The sequence below is a fragment of the Xyrauchen texanus genome, chromosome 20 (assembly GCF_025860055.1).
Source record: "Xyrauchen texanus isolate HMW12.3.18 chromosome 20, RBS_HiC_50CHRs, whole genome shotgun sequence".
NCBI lineage: Eukaryota > Metazoa > Chordata > Actinopteri > Cypriniformes > Catostomidae > Xyrauchen > Xyrauchen texanus.
The window spans coordinates 30,562,417-30,580,603 of NC_068295.1; the positions used below are offsets into that span (position 1 = coordinate 30,562,417).

Genomic DNA, 18,187 nt, shown 5'->3' on the forward strand with positions numbered 1-18,187 from the left:
CTCGTGTCCCGCTGTATGTGAACTGAATGCGATCTTAAACCAGTCCAGCTGTTCGCTCAGCTCCGCCTCCCTCCTCCATGCTTGCAAGTGACACACATTTACACACACCTACATCGATTCCTCATAGTACTTCATTGGTTTAGAAGCGTAGTAGTATAGAACATTACACTGCATTTTGTGAGAAGAGGTTGCTTGAAGGGGTCGTTTGACGTAATGTCATGACGTGCTTGTTGAAATGTATCTGAATTAAAGATGGTGTAAGATTTGTTTATGTAATGGTATGCAGAAAATGTTTGTTCTCCCTGAAAGATATCACTGAAATAAGTGTCCTGAGATATCTCAGCGGTTTCTGTGATAGCACTAGACTATTTAATGAGTTAACAAAAAGGAAACCGTGGGTCGCGGGCATTCTTTGATCAGCCAATCGGAAGCCTTTGATGTGCTTCCATCCTGTCAATCATTTTGCATGGTGTTTTCATGGTGTAGTAGTTGACACAGACAATACAGGTTTAATGTCATATTCAGTTACATAACAGTTGTCAACTGGTGCAACATCTGTCTATATAGCATGTTTACATACAAAAACATTTAAAATAGTAGCACAGACGGACAGAAATTCTACTTTACTGTGAGATCTATAGATCCAGTTTTGTGAGGTCCACTTTTTCATTTTTAGCCTAATCATGGAAAAAACATTTATATTAAATTTTTAACAAAATGAAGTTTTTGTCTTAAAAGGAGAAGTATTACAAATTTGGCACTTTTTCATGGTCACAAATCAGGTGTAAGCACATTTTAGATTTTGCACATTGTAAGACCATCCCTTCCACAAGATGCTCTTTGCAATATTCTCAAATCATGCTGGGATAATATGGATCATGAAGTTTTGCACATATTTGTCATTAAATAAAAATGGGGAAAAGAAATTCTAAAATTCTAAATAAAAACATTTCAATTGATCTTTTCACTTGCATAGTTTTGCTGATAAAATAATTTGTAACACAAAATATTGTATTCAATAAGAAAATGCAAAGTAGATCCAAAACCAGTGGTCTACATTAAACCCCACTTTATACTATGACCAATAAGAAGTTACAACCTGGAAGCAATATCATATGACTTTTATTTTGATGACCAATATGCTTATTATCTTGCTTCAATCCACTTAGGTCTATTTGGTCCTGTTGCATAAAACATCTGCCAAATGTTATGAAAAAGATGTCTTTAGTTCGAGTAATAGTTACAGTATGTTCTGCTAACAAAATGCACTATTCTTCTTATTAAAGTGGTTGTACATCCTGGTAATTATATATATATATTTTTTTTGTTAGTTTGTTTGTTTCTTCTGCTAGACAAGATAAACAGACCTCTGATTTCGGATAGGAGTTTATTACTGATAAGATCTGCTACCAGTGTTGTATTGTTAAAGGTATGTCATCTTGTTTAAAAGTTTATTTTATCAGACAAGCTTGACAGCTCACACTACTGCTATCAGGTCAGCAGTGGTAATCATTTCCTAGTCCTCTCCCGTAGCGTCTGTATTCACATATCAAGTGTAAATTATGTTTCAAAGGTAGTATCTCAGAACACTATTGAATAAACAAACCTAATCAATGTTTGTGGGTGTTCTTCATCATCTGTCTCCTCATTTTCTTTTGATGTTCTCAGTGAACAGGCTGTTTATATTGTGCTGCCAAATAGATAGTTAAATACTGATTGTGAAAAGTTTGTGGGCAAATCATTAGACCTATTTCTCAAGCCTCACAATGATGTAGACATTTAATTAGGTACACCTGTACATCTACTTTTCATGTGATTATCTAATCAGCTAATTGTGTGGAAGCAGTGTAATGTATAAAATAATGCAGATATGGGTCGGGAGCTTCAGGTAATGTTCACATCAACCATAATAATGGGGAAAAAGTGTGATCTCAGTGATTTTGACTGTGGTATGATTGTTGGTGCCAGATAGGCTGGTTTGAGTATTTCTGTAACTGCTGATCTCCAGGGATTTTCACGCATAACAGTCTCTAGAGTGTAAAGAAAATGGTGTGGAAAAAAAACATCTAATGACAGAGGTCAGAGGAGAATGGCCAGACTAGTCCAAGCTGACAGGAATGTGACAGTAACCTAAATAAAAAAGCGTTACAACAGATTTCTGAATGTACAACATGTCAAACATTGAGGCAGATGGGCTACAGCAGCAAAAGACCCCTCCAGGTACCACAACTGTCAGCTTAGAACAGGAATCTGAGGCTGCAATGGGCACAGGCTTACCAAAACTGGACAGTAGATGATTGAAAAACAATCGCCTGGTCTGGCAAATCTGGATTTCTTCTGAGGTACACAAATGGTAGGAACTCTGTAGCCTCAGTTTAATGTGGAACCCAACATATTTCTGCTGTTGTAGCCCATCCGCCTCAAGGTTTGACATGTTGTGCATTCTGAGATGCTATTCTGCTCACTACAATTGTACAGAGTGGTTATCTGAGTTACCGTAGCCTTTCTGTCAGCATGAACCAGTCTGACCATTCTCTCATCAACAAGGCGTTTCTGTCGGCTGAACCGCCGCTCACTGGATGTTCAGGCACCATTCTGAGTAAATTTTAGAGATTGTTGTGCATGAAAATCCCAGGAGATCAGCAGTAACAAACATTATTTAAAAATCAGCCCATCTGGCATCAACAATCATGCACGTTCAAAATCACTGAGATCACATTTTTTTGCCATTCTGATGGTTGATGTGAATCTTAACTGAAGCTCCTGACCTGTATCTGCATGATTTTATACATTACACTGCTGCCAAACGATTGGCTTGTTAGATAATCGCATGAATACGTAGATGTACAGGTGTACCTAATAAAGAGTCTGGTGATTAAAGTAACTTGAATTTAAGATGAAAGATGTGAAAATGACAATCCAGTTTACTGAGTTTATTACAGTTGTGGAGCTCTGTGCTCTAGGCCAGTGTTCTCAACCTTTTTGACTCCAAGGCCCCCCACTGACCATATTTGAAGCCCCCCGCCGAAATGTTCCGATGACATCATCCGATCTTACTTCATCACGTGACAGCATCAAATCAAATCCCAAATATTTTAATTAATACCTGACAATACCATCCTCAAATATTACATTGAAGCACCTATTTACACACTACTCTATTGAAAAGCAGCTTCATATGACAACTGTAAATACTGTAAATACTGAAGTCATATGACAAATTGAAATGCAAGCAGAGGCAAATGATAATGTTATCAAAAATATTAACGGCACTAGCCTTAAAATACGACACACGTGTCTGAATATAAATCACATAGCTTTGTTCATAACCCAGCAAATTAGAAAGTTGCTGTTATAAGAATGACTAAAAAATGTACTATAAAGCAATGTCTTCTCTTATGACGATATTAATTTCTTTTCATTTGAAAAGCAATCAATTAATCAATTTATTTACATGTATTTTTTTGGCTCATTTATTTAAAATAGTTTAATACTGATGTAAATATAAACTAATTAAATTAAAACAATATAACCTTCAAGTGTTTCTCCTAAACATGGTTTCAAGTTTTTAAAGTAATTATTCAAGAGCCAGTAATAAAGCAGAGTAATAAAATAAAATAAAAGTTATATAAAAACATTAAAAAGTAATCTTATATAAAAATATTGACATAATCTTTCATGCGTGACTATTCTATTTACATTAATACAGAACAAGTGCATTCCCAGTTTGACTGATAAGCAGACCTGTCAATGACATTTATTGGGGTTAATGATACTAAAGTTATCTAGCAAAGGACGTTGAGTTATTTTCTGTTTTTCTTATAACAGCTGCAGCATGTCACAGATCAGATATTTTGAGATATAAGATTTTTGTCCTGTCCAGCCTTTGAATTATGTAGGATTATTTTAATATTTCTTATAAAAAATATTAAGTCATCTTGAGGCCCACTTGCAAGTGTGCTGATGCCCCCTAGTGGGTCCCGGTCCCCTGGTTGAGAACCACTGCTCTAGAATGAAGTCTAACAAATCTTTAATTTTCAAAACGTTTGGAATAGCTTCATCTAGTGGTGAGATTTAGCATGTGCACCACACAGTATGGGCTTTTGACTTTCTGATTGTCAAGGCCAGTCACAATTCACCTTCATTGTATGGAAAAAGTGTTCATTTCTCCTCTTGTGTTCCACGGAAGAATAAAGTCATACAGGTTTGGAACGGCATGAAGATGAGGAAATGGCAACAGAATTATCATTTCAAGTCAAGTCAAGTCAAGTGGTTTTTATTGTCGTTTCAACCATACACAGTTAGTACAGTACACAGCAAAACGAGACAACGTTCCTCCAGGACCATGGTGCTACATAAAAACAACAAAGGACCAACATAGGACCACATGAGACTACACAACGAAATAAAATACCTATATAAACTACCTATATATACCTATATAAAGTGCACGCGCAAACATGTGCAAAAAGTACAGGACAGTACAACAAATTACTGACAATGAACAGCACAATAGACAGTGCAGCGCCGACCAGTACTCAGTAGTGCAAAAAGATGACAGTTTCTAAAAATGTAAACATAACATACTATGAGATAATGTTCTATACACATAGCAGTTATTGAGGTAGCAGACAGTTATAAAGTGACAGTAATTAAATGCAACTCAGGACACGTGTGTGTCAAACCAGTCTCTGAGTATTGAGGAGTCTGATGGCTTGGGGGAAGAAGCTGTTACACAGTCTGGCCGTGAGGGCCCGAATGCTTCGGTACCTCTTGCCAGACGGGAGGAGGGTAAAGAGTTTGTGTGAGGGGTGTGTGGGGTCGTCCACAATGCTGGTTGCTTTATGGATACAGTGTTTTTGTAAATGTCTTTGATGGAGGGAAGAGAGACCCCAATGATCTTCTCAGCTGTCCTCACTATCCTCTGCAGGGCTTTGCGGTCCGAAACGGTGCAAGTCCCAAACCAGGCAGTGATGCAGCTGCTCAGGATGCTCTCAATAGTCCCTCTATAGAATGTAGTGAGGATGGGGGTTGGGAGATGTGCTTTCCTCAGCCTTCGAAGAAAGTAGAGACGCTGCTGGGCTTTCTTGGTGATAGAGCTGGTGTTGAGGGACCAGGTGAGGTTCTCCGCCAAGTGAACACCAAGGAATTTGGTGCTTTGACGATCTCCACAGAGGAGCCGTCGATGTTCAGCGGAGTGTGTTCACCTTGTGCTCTCCTAAAGTCAACAACCATCTCTTTTGTTTTGTCGACATTCAGGGACAGGTTGTTGGCTCTACACCAGTTCGTCAGCCGCTGCACCTCCTCTCTGTATGCTGACTCGTTGTTCTTGCTGATGAGACCCACCACGGTCGTGTCATCGGCGAACTTGATGATGTGATTCGAGCTGTGCATTGCTGCACAGTCGTGAGTCAGCAGAGTGAACAGCAGTGGACTGAGCACACAGCCCTGGGGGCCCCAGTGCTCAGTGTGGTGGTGGTGGAGATGCTGTTCCCGATCCGGACTGACTGAGGTCTCCCAGTCAGGAAGTCCAGGATCCAGTTGCAGAGGGAGGTGTCCAGGCCCAGCAGGTTCAGCTGTCCAATCAGGTGCTGGGGAATGATTGTGTTGAATGCTGAGCTGAAATCTATGAACAGCATTCGAACGTATGAGTCCTTATTGTCTAGGTGGGTGAGGGCCAGATGGAGGGTTGTGGTGATGGCATCGTCCGTTGAACGGTTTGAACGATCACGCAAACTGCAGTGGGTCTAGTGAGGGGGCAGCTGGGTCTTAATCTGCCTCATGACGAGCCTCTCGAAGCACTTCATGATGATGGGTGTAAGTGCGACGGGACGGTAGTCGTTGAGGCAGGACACTGAAGACTTCTTTGGCATGGGGATGATGGTGGTGGCCTTGAAGCACGTTGGAACAACGGCGCTGCTCAGAGAGATGTTGAAGATGTCGGTAAGAACATCTGCTAGCTGGTCTGCACATCCTCTGAGCACTCTGCCAGGAATGTTGTCTGGTCCAGCAGCCTTCCGTGGGTTGACTCTACGTAGAGTTTTCCTCACATCTGCCATGGTAAGACAGAGCACCTGGTCGTTGGGAGGAGGGGTGGACTTCCTCGCCATCACGTCGTTCTGCACTTCAAACCGAGCGTAGAAGTCGTTCAGCGCATCTGGAAGGGAGGCATCTTTGTCACAGGCAACTGATGTTGTCCTGTAGTTGGTGATGGCCTGGATGCCCTGCCACAAGCGCCGCATGTCACCGCTGTCCTGGAAGTGACTGTGGATTCTCTGGGCGTGTGCGCGCTTTGCCTCTCTGATTGCCCATGACAGTTTGGCCCTAGCTGTTCTTAGGGCTGCCTTATCGCCTGCTCTGAAGGCGGAGTCTCGGGACCTCAGCAGCGTGCGCACCTCCGCAGTCATCCACGGCTTCTGGTTGGAGCGTGTGGTGATGGTCTTGGAGAAAGTGACATCATCAATGCACTTGCTGATGTAGCTGGTCACTGATGCTGTGTATTCCTCCAAGTTGGTAGAATCGCCATATGTTGCAGCCTCCCTGAACATGTGCCAGTCAGTACACTCAAAACAGTCCTGAAGAGCAGAGATGGCTCCTGCTGGCCAGGTTTTTGGGTGAACTATCCCTTTAAAATAAAATCGAAACTGCAATTTAAGAGTGAAGCATTTTTATTTGAATAAAATTCCTTTCAGATATTTTGCCTAATAAAAGATCGTATAGCTACTAAATACAATAAATGCAAACGATCTTGAGCTGTATTATGATATTATAGAAACATGTAAACCATTGCAACAAAGCATTACATTGAAGGATCTACAATAATACATAACTTGTCACAGATAACATGTTTTTATCTGCCATTTTTTTCCCCATCTTTATTAATTAAAAGTTTGCAAATTATTCTTACCCTATGCTATTCTCCTCGTTGCTAGCATACTGGAAGTGTCACGTGTTTCTGACACATAAAGCAGAATGGGTTGGGAGGATTAGACAGAGTTGAAGTGGTGGTCTAGCGTGTTTAGAGTCAAGCGATAATAAATCAATAAGCTAGTTAGTGGTTTACACATGAAAAATATCAGTATTGCTTTGCTGTTAGAGATAAGCCACTGTTAATACAGGATGCAGTGATAAAAGTGTGGTTGATAGTGTCTCAGTCTGGCCTGACTGTCAGTTTGGCTGGGTCTCGTTTGAAAGGCTGCGTCCTCCGGAGGTCGCATTTGTCGGCCGCATAAGTCATTTGGCGGTCTCGTTTCAGAAAAGCGAGTAGGACGACCTTCTGGGAATGCATGAGACGTATCCTTCGTGGGCACTCACAACCCACAATTCTTTGCTTCAACGGAAATGTCTAAAAATAATGACGACAATTTGCCAGTAAATATGATGTTCAAACGCAAGTAATGTTACTTCCAAAGTTGAAGTAGGCTACCTCAGTAGATCTATGTGTGCAGAGTATATAATATGTATAATTATGTTCATATATAATTAAGTCCATTGTATGGACCTACAGCTGAGATATTCTTCTACTCTGCCATAAAGCCCAGATCGGTGGAGTGTTGCAGAGATGGTTGTCCTTCCGGAAGTTTCTCCCATCTCCACACATGATCTCAGGAGCTCAACCAGAGTGACCATCGGGTTCTTGGTCACCTCTCTTACTAAGGCCCTTCTCCTCTGATTGCTCACTTTGGCTGGGAAGCCAGCTCTAGGAAGAGTTCTGGTAGTTCCAAACTTCTTCCATTTAAGAATAATGGAGGCCACTGTGCTCTTGGGAACCTTCAGTGCAGCCAAATTTTTTTTGTATCCTTCCCCAGATCTGTGCCTCAACACAAATCTCTCTGAGCTCTGCAGGCAGATCCTTTGACCTTATGCCTTGGTTTTTGCTTTGATGTGCATTTTCAGCTGTAAGACCTAATAAAGACAGGTGCCTTTCCCAATCAATTGAATTTGCCACAGGTGTACTCCAATCAAAGTGTAGAAACATCTCAAAGATGATCCAGAGAAATGTGATGCACCAAGTGTCTGAATACTTATGTCAATGTGATATTACATTTTTTTCTTTTAATAAATTTGCAAAGTTATAAAAAATCAGTTTTTTGCATTGTCATTATGGGGTATGGAGTGTAGATTGATATGAAAAAAGTAATTTAAAGCATTTTAGCATAAGGCTGCAACATAACAAAATGTGGGGGAAAAAAATTAAAGGGTTTGAATACTTTCTGAATGCACTGTATGTTTCAAAGAAGCCGATGGCTCTGCACTGAGCCAAGTGCGAAGAAGTGGCTCAGATGTACTTTAATAAAGATGACACCAATGCTACAATAATCTCCAATTTATGCAAATTGGCCTTTAAATATAACAGAAATACTTGCTATACAAAATCATTTAATATGCACCTGCTGGCACTATTTAGTGATTTTCAATATGATCAGAATAACTTTGTGTGTTTGGACCAAGTGTGCCGCACAAGACGTCTCGATCGCCCCCTGGTTACTGGTCCTAGTATAGGTCATAAACCCTGCCTCCCCATGTTATTCAACGGGACGTGAGACCAACTAAACAATTAAATTACACTTCACATATTTTTTTTTCCAAAGACAGTTTCTGTCATTTACTGTAGTTTCTATCACATTGATGTAATTTCAAGTGTTTGTTTTCAAAATAAGTTTGTTTTTAGTCAGTTATTTGATGCTATAAAAACAGTGCTGTGACACCATGATTGACAGCTGTGATTGACAGGTTCACTGAGCGAAGTAGTCACTGAAGCACCAACAGACTTTTTTTTGGGATCTTCGGAGGACTGAGGAGATTGGAGCTTTAAATTTAATATCTTTAATTATAGTGTAATTATTTCACACCGTCATAAGTAAAAAGTCAAAAGTGCAGGGGCGTGTGCTTGCAATTGATTCAGCGAGAGTGAGGGCGGGGCCTTGATTTCGCGGCTTTACTTCCTGCTCACTACTGCGCAGGTCTGGTCCCGAAATCGCAACTGCGCAGACTCAAGTCCCAAGATGTCTGCACCATACCGGGACACTGGCGGCTTCAATTATCACCAATGGAAAAGAGCGAAGGGGCGTCGTCCATCTTTTTTTACAGTCTATGGTTTGGACATTTGACCTAGTTGCTGTTTGCTCCTTCAAGAAAGTTAGAAAAGCGCTTCAAGTAGGATTATGATGACATGACAGAATACATCACTATCCTGCACACTAGATCCAGTTGTAATCATCTTTACAAGCAGCTTCAAGAGAATGGGAAACTGCCTGGTGGGATGCTAGTAATGCTGTTTCTATCAACATAAACTGTCTTCTCTGTCTGCTCGTATGAATGTAACACATCATAAGAAAGTGTTTCACCGCTGTTCAAATGCACTTTGGATCACATCATTTATATGTATAAATGTTTTCCATCTGAAAGGACTACATTTTAAATGAAACAAATGACAATAAAAAAAAAATGCAACGTAATCTCTACTGTAATCAAAATACTTTTTGAATGTAACTGTATTCTAATTACCAATGATTTAAATTGTAACTGTAGTGGAATACAGTTACTTATATTTTGTATTTTAAATATGTAATCCCATTACATGTATTCCCTTACTCCCCAACACTGATCAAATGTCACCACTGAAACAGTTTCCTGCCATTTTAAGCACAGTCAGATTGCTCAAATCATGAAAAGTCATGTAACTTGTGAAAGTGATACTCGTATAGGAAATATAGAAATACTGTAAATTCTTCAAGCCATGTAAATCTCCATAGTGGAAAAACTACCTAGTTTAGTACAGCGTAATTCCAACACTTCAAGCAAGTCAAGTCCAAAAAATGGCTTACTGGCCATTCCTATTTCTGAGTTTTCTAAAATTCATGTATCGAAGATTTGGTGTGCTCATGAAAAATTTGGAACAGAATTCCTTTTAAATCTAAAGATTTCCACTCAGATCTACATACCGAAGAAGAGGTAAATCACTAATGCCATAAAATGTCATAGGTATTTTTCACCACCAGTTTTTCTAAGTTCTGTATCTTTTAAATAGATTGTATGACAGACACTGAAGTGGCAGCTACATAAAATTCCTTAAGATAGTGAAATGGAACATATAAAATGTTTTGGGGACATTTCCTGTTTTCACAGTGATTTTTGTTGCATTGACCATACAGCGGAAGACGTGCCTTTCAGAGTCATTTCAGAACATTCTTTCTGAACAAAATGTACTTTATTCAAATTAAATGAGCACAGACCATCAAGATTCAATATCTGACATCTTAATTCCCCATTTTATTCTGTAGTTTCCAATGAACAGCTTGTCAACAGTGAGACTAGCAAGTGCTTGTAGACATGACTTTTGTGCATGCAATGAATCAAAGGCAGCTTGAATGTGAAGCTCCCTGAGATACAGGTCTTTAAAAGCTCCTAATTCTATGTGAAATAATGGATTCCTAGAGAGTATTAAAGTTATGTTTCTGCCCATCTCTCGAAACACAACAGTGTGATGGTTTTTTATTATGGATAGTATCATTGGCATGTAGATCAAGTAAAGTGAGGTCTTTGAAGGTGCTCATAAATTAAGGGAGAGTCATGAATTGAATGTTATTTGTTCCAAATTTAAGTTCCTGTAACTTGGTTACATTATTAATTTGAAGCTGTAGGGAAGCAAGACCAACATCCAGAAGAACTGGACACAGTAGATTTTGTAAATTCTTCACATTGTAGAAAGCATCATCATCATCATCATCAATATAATGGATATGGCATCTGAAAGGCCAAAAGATGTCAAGACATTAGCAAACATTAACATATTTTCAAATTATAATTTAATAATGATTGGAGATCACTAGCATTGATTTACCTTGTGAGGTCCAAGACTTTTTACAACAGAGGAAATACACACTTATGAAAAGGGTTCAAGAAATTAAATCTGAAATCCAGTCATCACAGTGATGGAAGATTAGAACAGATGGCAGGAATATTAGTCAAATTTCTCCCAGTACATGAGTAGTCGATTTATTATTATCTAGAAATGGATCAAAAGAACATCCATTTATCCATCCATCTTCTTTAGCCGCTTGTCCCATGTAGGGTTGCAGGTAGTGCTGGAGCCTATCCCATCTATCTTGGGCCGAAGGCAGGGAAACACCCTGGACATGTGGCCAGTCCATCACAGGGCAACACACACAGATATACCCATTCTCATTCACACTTCAATTTAGATTGCTTAACCTGTGTGTCTTTTAGACTGTGGGGGGAAACAAGAGCACCCGGAAGAAATCCACATGAACACAACATGCAAACTCTACACAGAAAGGCCCAGTTGAGCCAGGACTCGATCCTACCCACTGTGCCCCCATTTTTTGTTTGAGAGACCACAAGGCCTTTTAATATAACAAAAAACAATCCATTAACATAGAAATCCAGTTTCTACATTAGAACTTTTAGTTCCCTTTCAAGTCACTTCAAAGCTGCACCTGCATCTGGTCAGCAAATAGAACTCCTTCTCCCTGCATGCTCCAGCAAAAAAAGTGTATCCTTTGAACACTTCTGTGTAATTATATTGATTGATTTTAGTAGATTTGGGAGAGATTGTCACTGGCTCAAGTCTTTCATGCCTGCTCTTTTCAGTGTCAAGCAGTTCACCTGTTCAGTACGAGCCATGTATATATAGCCTATATAGCCAGGCATATATAGCCTGGGCTGAGACCTCGCTGACACAGCACTCACTGAGATTTATTGTTTTCATTGCGAACTCATGAAACTCAACATCCTTCGCTCTCGACTCGTTTTCGTTCTGAAAGCCGAAGCCCCTCCCCTCTCCTACTGCTTGCTCCTTTATACAGGGATATAGAGCACAGATATTTGGATGGTTTGAAGCCAGCTCAAGCCTTTCATGCCTCCTTTTCTCCACATCAAGCAGCTTTACCTGGACATGATGAGTTGTGGAACACGTGTTCGACGCACGCTGCCCATAGAGTCATTTTCCAGCAGAGTGAGCAGACCTCATCCAGTGCCTAAGGAAGGAGCTAAGTTCCTTGGAGAAAACGGTAAGGATTCAATTTGTATAACTCCTTTATATTTAATTAAAAACTTTTGATATGTTACTGCCAACTTCAAGAAAAAACGCGACAAACGCGATATGACGTTCGGCTACTTTGGATATTGATAGCGTAGTTGAAGTTGCATTATCACAGCAGAAGGGTTGCCATCATGTCACAATAAGTAAGCAAGAATTTTGCAATTACAGACAGTGAATCTGAGACTTTTATTTGTTCTGTTTGTGTGTCTTATATTTGAGAGGGTTGTCACTCAATGCAGAGAAATAAGTAATAAAAAAGATACCAATGCACTATAGGCTATTGAAGGACTGGCTTTGGTAAGCTCGGACGTTATCGGTTCTGCTGTCGGTACTGGAGAAATTAAGAAAATACATTTATTATTGCTATAAAGAGAAAATTATTTTATCTCACCAGCCATTTCTATGTATAATAATATGAAAACATTTGTCTGTGATGCAATTTAGCTATTCACAGTCAGAGAGAGAGAGAGAGAGAGAGAGAGAGAGAGAGAGAGAGAGAGATCTCTCACGCGGTGCCACAGCGAGCACAACACGAGCCATTCTTAATGAGTGACGACGGAGGACAGAACTGGTTACACTTTAGATCTGTGATATTAGTCTGATTTTATTTTAGATTTCGCCTTCCAAAGATTATAAAAATAATATTTATACATAAGCCGCATTCTGTCTAGCACAACTTCCTTCCCTTCACAGCGGTGCACTGACATTTCTCCCTAAAACTCAAACTTAACGTCAGAATCAGCACGATCGGTGATTGTTGTAAAATGCAGTCTAGCTACTGTTGCTAAACTGCGGAACACATTTAATAATAAAAAGAACGCCACAGATCTTGTGCTTGAACATCCTGCTCCCCTGAATTTGGAAACATGTTAAGACATTGGGACGGATATGACTATAAAGACATACCTGGTATGGCTAGTGTCTATGTCTTGGAATCAAGTCATATGGTTCAGTAGTTCGTATGTTAATTTAATCCTGTTTTGAAGGTGTAAATGTATTTGGCTTGCTGTCCATATACTGGAGGGCTCGGAGCTCGAGACTCGACTCGAGTCCTTGAAAGATGTCTGTATCGAGAATGATACCTAGGAATTCTATGGAAGAGGAGGGACCTGCTGTTATCTCATGGGAAATTGGAATTCCTAAATCGGCAAAAAGTTTCTTAAAGCACCTTAAATCTGTCGTCCTCCATTCCGGCATCCCAGCAAAATTTTACTCATTCATTCTGTATTGGCACAGCAACCACAGCTGCCCAAAAAGAATGTAAGTATTTTGCTATCACGTTTTCAGGGGTTTTAGAGGTAGAAAGAATGTCATGTTGGGAATAGCCATATAAATAATATAATTGGATTTTGCTCAGCCTACGAGAAAAGTGGATGTTAGAAGCGGCTACAGCTTGGCAAAGTGTATTAACTGTCCATTTTGAAATGACAGGTACATTTGGGTGGTCGGCAGAGGTCGAAGATCTGAGTGATCTGGACGGCAGAGGAGAGGGCTGATTCCTACGTCTTGGAGTGCGGGTTTCTGAGCGAGAAGCTCTGCGTCCTCGGCTTGGAGGAGCCGGATCGATAACGGCAATGGACGGAGAACTGTCTTTGCCAGGATCGGATGGCTGCGATGAAGTATTAATGGGAGAGTTTAAGAGTTCCTCGTCGGATGGAAAGAGATCCAGTTCAGACAACTTGCTGGCTTGAGGGTGGGACCCAATTATCAGGAGAGTTGTCACAGGAAGCAGGTAAGCAGCGGCTTATATACTCCTGCTCGTTGGCTGTGATTTGTCAGATTTTTCAGTATAAAAGTGTGCTTATAGCGATGCCTTTTTACTTCTCTGTTGGCTAGTGGGCATTGCCCATTCAGTAGCACAGCATTATGGTATACGGCTCCCAAAGCATTAGCAACTGAGGCAGCGTCGAAGTGACTGACTTGAAAGGGAACACCTCGGTTACTGGTGTAGTTTATCACCCCTAGGAGGAGCTCCCATAGTGTCAGCTACTGACACAGCATCTCATTCCCTCCTTTCAGAATACCAAGATTACATCAGTAACCGAGACATTATTTAAGGAGAACTGGTAATAAACTAAATTCCAACTTGATAACATGCTTTCAGCATCCTCCTTGAAATATTATTTTATGTCTGAAGTTTGTTAGACTCCAGGTTAATAGCATGAATAAATGCTATGCATATTCACATGCTACTTCTTTCTGATTTGTGTACATAGCTACATGTTCACTCCTGAAAATTGTTTACATTTTAGTTTTATTGTATTCTTCTACAGTCATTTTGCTGGGGTCAAATCAACCCTAAATAGAAACAATGTAACTTGATTGGATAACACTCTATAAAAGTGCTGATGTCTGCTTTGTGATAGTGTGTTAAACGTTCAATACTCTCAGTCTACAGGGTTTTGATTTAGTCAGAAGAACATACTATAAAATAATTTGTTAATTAAGAATTGCCAATTATATTTTTTCATGTACTGTACAGTATTGTGGTCTAACCCTAACACAAAACATCAAGAGAGTTAAATTAACAAAAAATGAGAATTGCATTAATATAAAATGACAATAATAAGTTACAAAATACTACATATTCTCAGAGATGCTTGCTTTAAAACACACTATAACAATACATTGCTATCCTTACTGTGGTACATTCCTTTCCTGGTTCAGCATTAAGATTGATACAAGGAAAAACATCTTTTCATTTTGTGACACAATCATTTAAAAAAATTACCCTGTGTGATATATGGAAAACTCCTACCATGCAATGAAGTGACAAAGAACAAACCATTTGTCAGGATGGTGAAAATTTGGCTACAGTATCATCATCCAGCTACTGTAACTTTTTTTTAGAATATGACTTAATTAATTTATTTATCAGCAGCTGTGGAGCTCTAATCTATTTCACTCTAAAGCACAAATCTTTTGAGATAAAACAAACTTTTTATTGTCTATTGTCTTGTTTTTATATGTGTGCATGCAACTCTCACTTCTCCCTTTTGTTTTCTAAAGAGAAGTTAAACATTTTAGAGGTGACTTCCCAAGAAGACCTGAAAGTCCTTTTGTTTGCTAAAACAATTTAATCAAATAGTATTATAGTGGGTTTGTCCAATGAATAATAGTTGAATACAACATAAAAAGCAATAGATCCTCTTCAAATTATTGTAGTTTGTGCAATCCTAAAAGTTTAAATGCAATATTTTTGTTTTCCGGCAATAATAGCTTTTCGCAGCCGAATCCAGAATCTCATACTACTTAAAGTGTCCCTGCTCCACTTCAGGTATGTGTTAGTTTTCAGATGCTTATGAAGACCAATCATTTTCTTCATCTTCTTCTCTTCCACATCTTCCAGAATAATGATGATGATGTTGGCATTGCGTTCCATCACAAACCAGGACTGAGCCAATTCAAACTCAAAGCGACACCAGGCACTTTCAATGAAGTGTTGAGACACAACCACAATGACCTTACGGCTACCCATTATTCCTTCATCAATAATGTTGGAGGTGATGGACTTCCCTGCTTGAAAGTCACGCATGTGAAGGCAAAGCTGAATAGGTGGAAACCCGTTCTCCAGATTTTCCACTAATTCATTCATGACCCAGACTTCATCATAACTTGAGAAAATCACAAATGCATCATAGGAACATTCTTGTTGTCTGGCAGACCTATAACCTCTCAAAAGTATACAGCAATACTGAAGATAAAACTGGAACCTATAAACAATGATTGATAAAATAACTATTACTGTAAGAAAACATATCAATATAATAATTGTAATCCTTTTTTTGTTCACACATCTGTCAACGTCAAAGTCAGTTGCTCTAAAATCTGAGTTTGCTGACAACATTGTACAGATAATGTCATTTGGTTCCTTCAAAACTTTCTGGTTTTCAATAATCCACAAAATTAAATCTGTTTGGGAGCAGGAGCAATCAATAGGGTTAGAGGACAAATCAAACACCGAAAGGTTAGTGGGCAACTTTTGAAGAACATTAAGTGGGATGCTAGTAATGCTGTTTTTAGCTACATAAACTGATGTTAATTTATTCAGGTTTGAGTAGGCTAGAAAATCTAGAATCATTAATTTGTTTCCACTGAGATTCAAAAGTTGAAGCCTCTGAAGATCTTTGAAAGAGCTGGGGTGTAATTCTACAATACGACAGTATGACATGTCAAGGTGCTCTAAACTTGTGAGATTATTAAATATATATCTTGACACATCTCTCTGAAAATTATTGCCAGCTATCTTAAGAACATTAAGACTGCTCAGCCCATAAAAGCAATATATGTTACCAAATGTGATACTTGAATAGGAGACATCCAGATACCTCAAATACTTTAAGTTAGATAAATACGAATTAAACCCTATACCTACAACCCTTGTATGATGGAAATCCAGAATCTCAAGGTAATCAAGTCCTTCAAAGCCTCTGTCAGAAAGACTAACGAGCAAATTTAGACTCAAATTCAAGTACCTGATTTGAGGGGTGCCAATCAGAAGAGACGGGCAGCAATCGAAATACCATGTAATTTGGTTAGAACTCAAATCTATGTATTGAAGCTTAGGGATGTCTACTAACCTTTCAACACCAAGTACTTTATTGTTGTGCGTTATTACTAGTTTTTCCAAAGTATGGAGATGTGAAAGTTGTTTACCTGGCAAAATATCTAAATGACTGGAAATCAAGTTAAGCTCCTTAATTTTATAAAATGGCATGGACGCCCCATTAGGAATAAGAACACCCTTTACCGATACATTTGTGGCGTTAATCATACAGCGAAAGATATTATCTTGCTGGTTAGGCTTGTCTTTTATGAAATAATATACCTCCTGGAAATAAATAGAGCAAAGGCCATCTAGAAAGTCAGTATCTGATAAGTAAATCTTGTAATCATCCCAGAATTTTCCAAATATGAGTCTTTTGACATAAAGACCATAGAGAGCATTTAGACCAACGTTCTGAGCAGCAACTGAAACAAAGGAAGATCGTATGTCCAACTTCCTCAGATACATTCCTTTGAAAGCTCCTGGTTCTATATGTAATAAAGGATTCCTAGAGAGTATTAAAGTTATGTTTCTGCTCATCTCTCGCAACACAACGGTGTGATAGTTTTTTATGATAGATATATTATTGGCATGTAGATCAAGTAAGGTGAAGTCTTTGAAGGTGCTCATAAATGATGGGAGAGTCATAAATTGAATGTTATTTGTTCCAACTTTAAGTTCCTGTAGCTTGGTCAGATTATTCATATGAAGCTGTAAGGAAGTGAGACCAACATCCACAAGCATGAGTCTTTGTATATTACATAAAGTATTAAAGCATCCAGGTCCAATATGTGTAATAGGATTTCCAGTGAGAATCAAAGTAGTCAAATTCTGCACATTGTAGAAAGCATCATTTTCAATGCCCTTGATGTAGCATCTAAAACCAAGTACATAAACTCAATATTACTTACTGGTACATAACTTTTTACAAGGTAAATGGTTCAACAACAACATTTCAATGGTAAAGACTGCTATGTGCTTACCTTGATAGATCAAGGAGGTGCAGAAAAGACAAAACTGGAAATACAGTCTTCTGTAAGTATTTCAAGACATTAAAACTGAAATCCAACTTTTGAACTGAGGAAGGTATACTGAGTGGTATATAGCTGAGGTTTCTTCCCATGCATGAGTAGTGCAGATTTTCAGTAATCTAAGGTTTTGAATTTTTATATCAAAATTAAAACAATTACACAGAAAAACACTGCCAGAATGCAAATGCAAAAAAACAATTGTCACAACAGTAATTTCAAAAGTCAAATTCAAGATACTTACTTTTGTGCATGTTTCTTCAGCACCTATGGAAAAAAATACCATAAAGGCAATTAAAGTGAAGATATTCATCGCAAATTCTCTTTCTAGATGCTCTCGATCTGTCATAAAAGTGTCTGCTCTGAAAAATGTAAATGAATATAAGGAAGAAATGCCATGGTTTTCATCAAAGGGGAACTATTGGCATAAAGATGTCATAGAAATGTATGAGCCTATGCTTAATTTGGTAAATCTTGAATGAAGAAGTAACTTTCTGAATAGCCCAAATGAATTAACAAGGGGAAACAACTTCATAAATATTATCAATT

At 38.8% G+C, this 18,187-nt stretch overlaps 1 protein-coding gene and 1 pseudogene across 1 annotated transcript; both read right to left on the minus strand.

The window, feature by feature from the left end:
- Positions 1 to 9,607: 9,607 nt before the first annotated feature.
- On the minus strand, positions 9,608 to 10,998 carry LOC127660576 (toll-like receptor 4; annotated as a pseudogene).
- Positions 10,999 to 15,240: 4,242 nt separating this feature from the next.
- Positions 15,241 to 17,970, minus strand: tlr4al (toll-like receptor 4a, like). Its single transcript, XM_052150902.1, is given in 4 exon segments — positions 15,241 to 15,309; positions 15,312 to 17,487; positions 17,594 to 17,760; positions 17,883 to 17,970. Coding segments are annotated over 4 exon segments (2,481 nt in total). The 5' UTR covers positions 17,952 to 17,970.
- Positions 17,971 to 18,187: the final 217 nt, after the last annotated feature.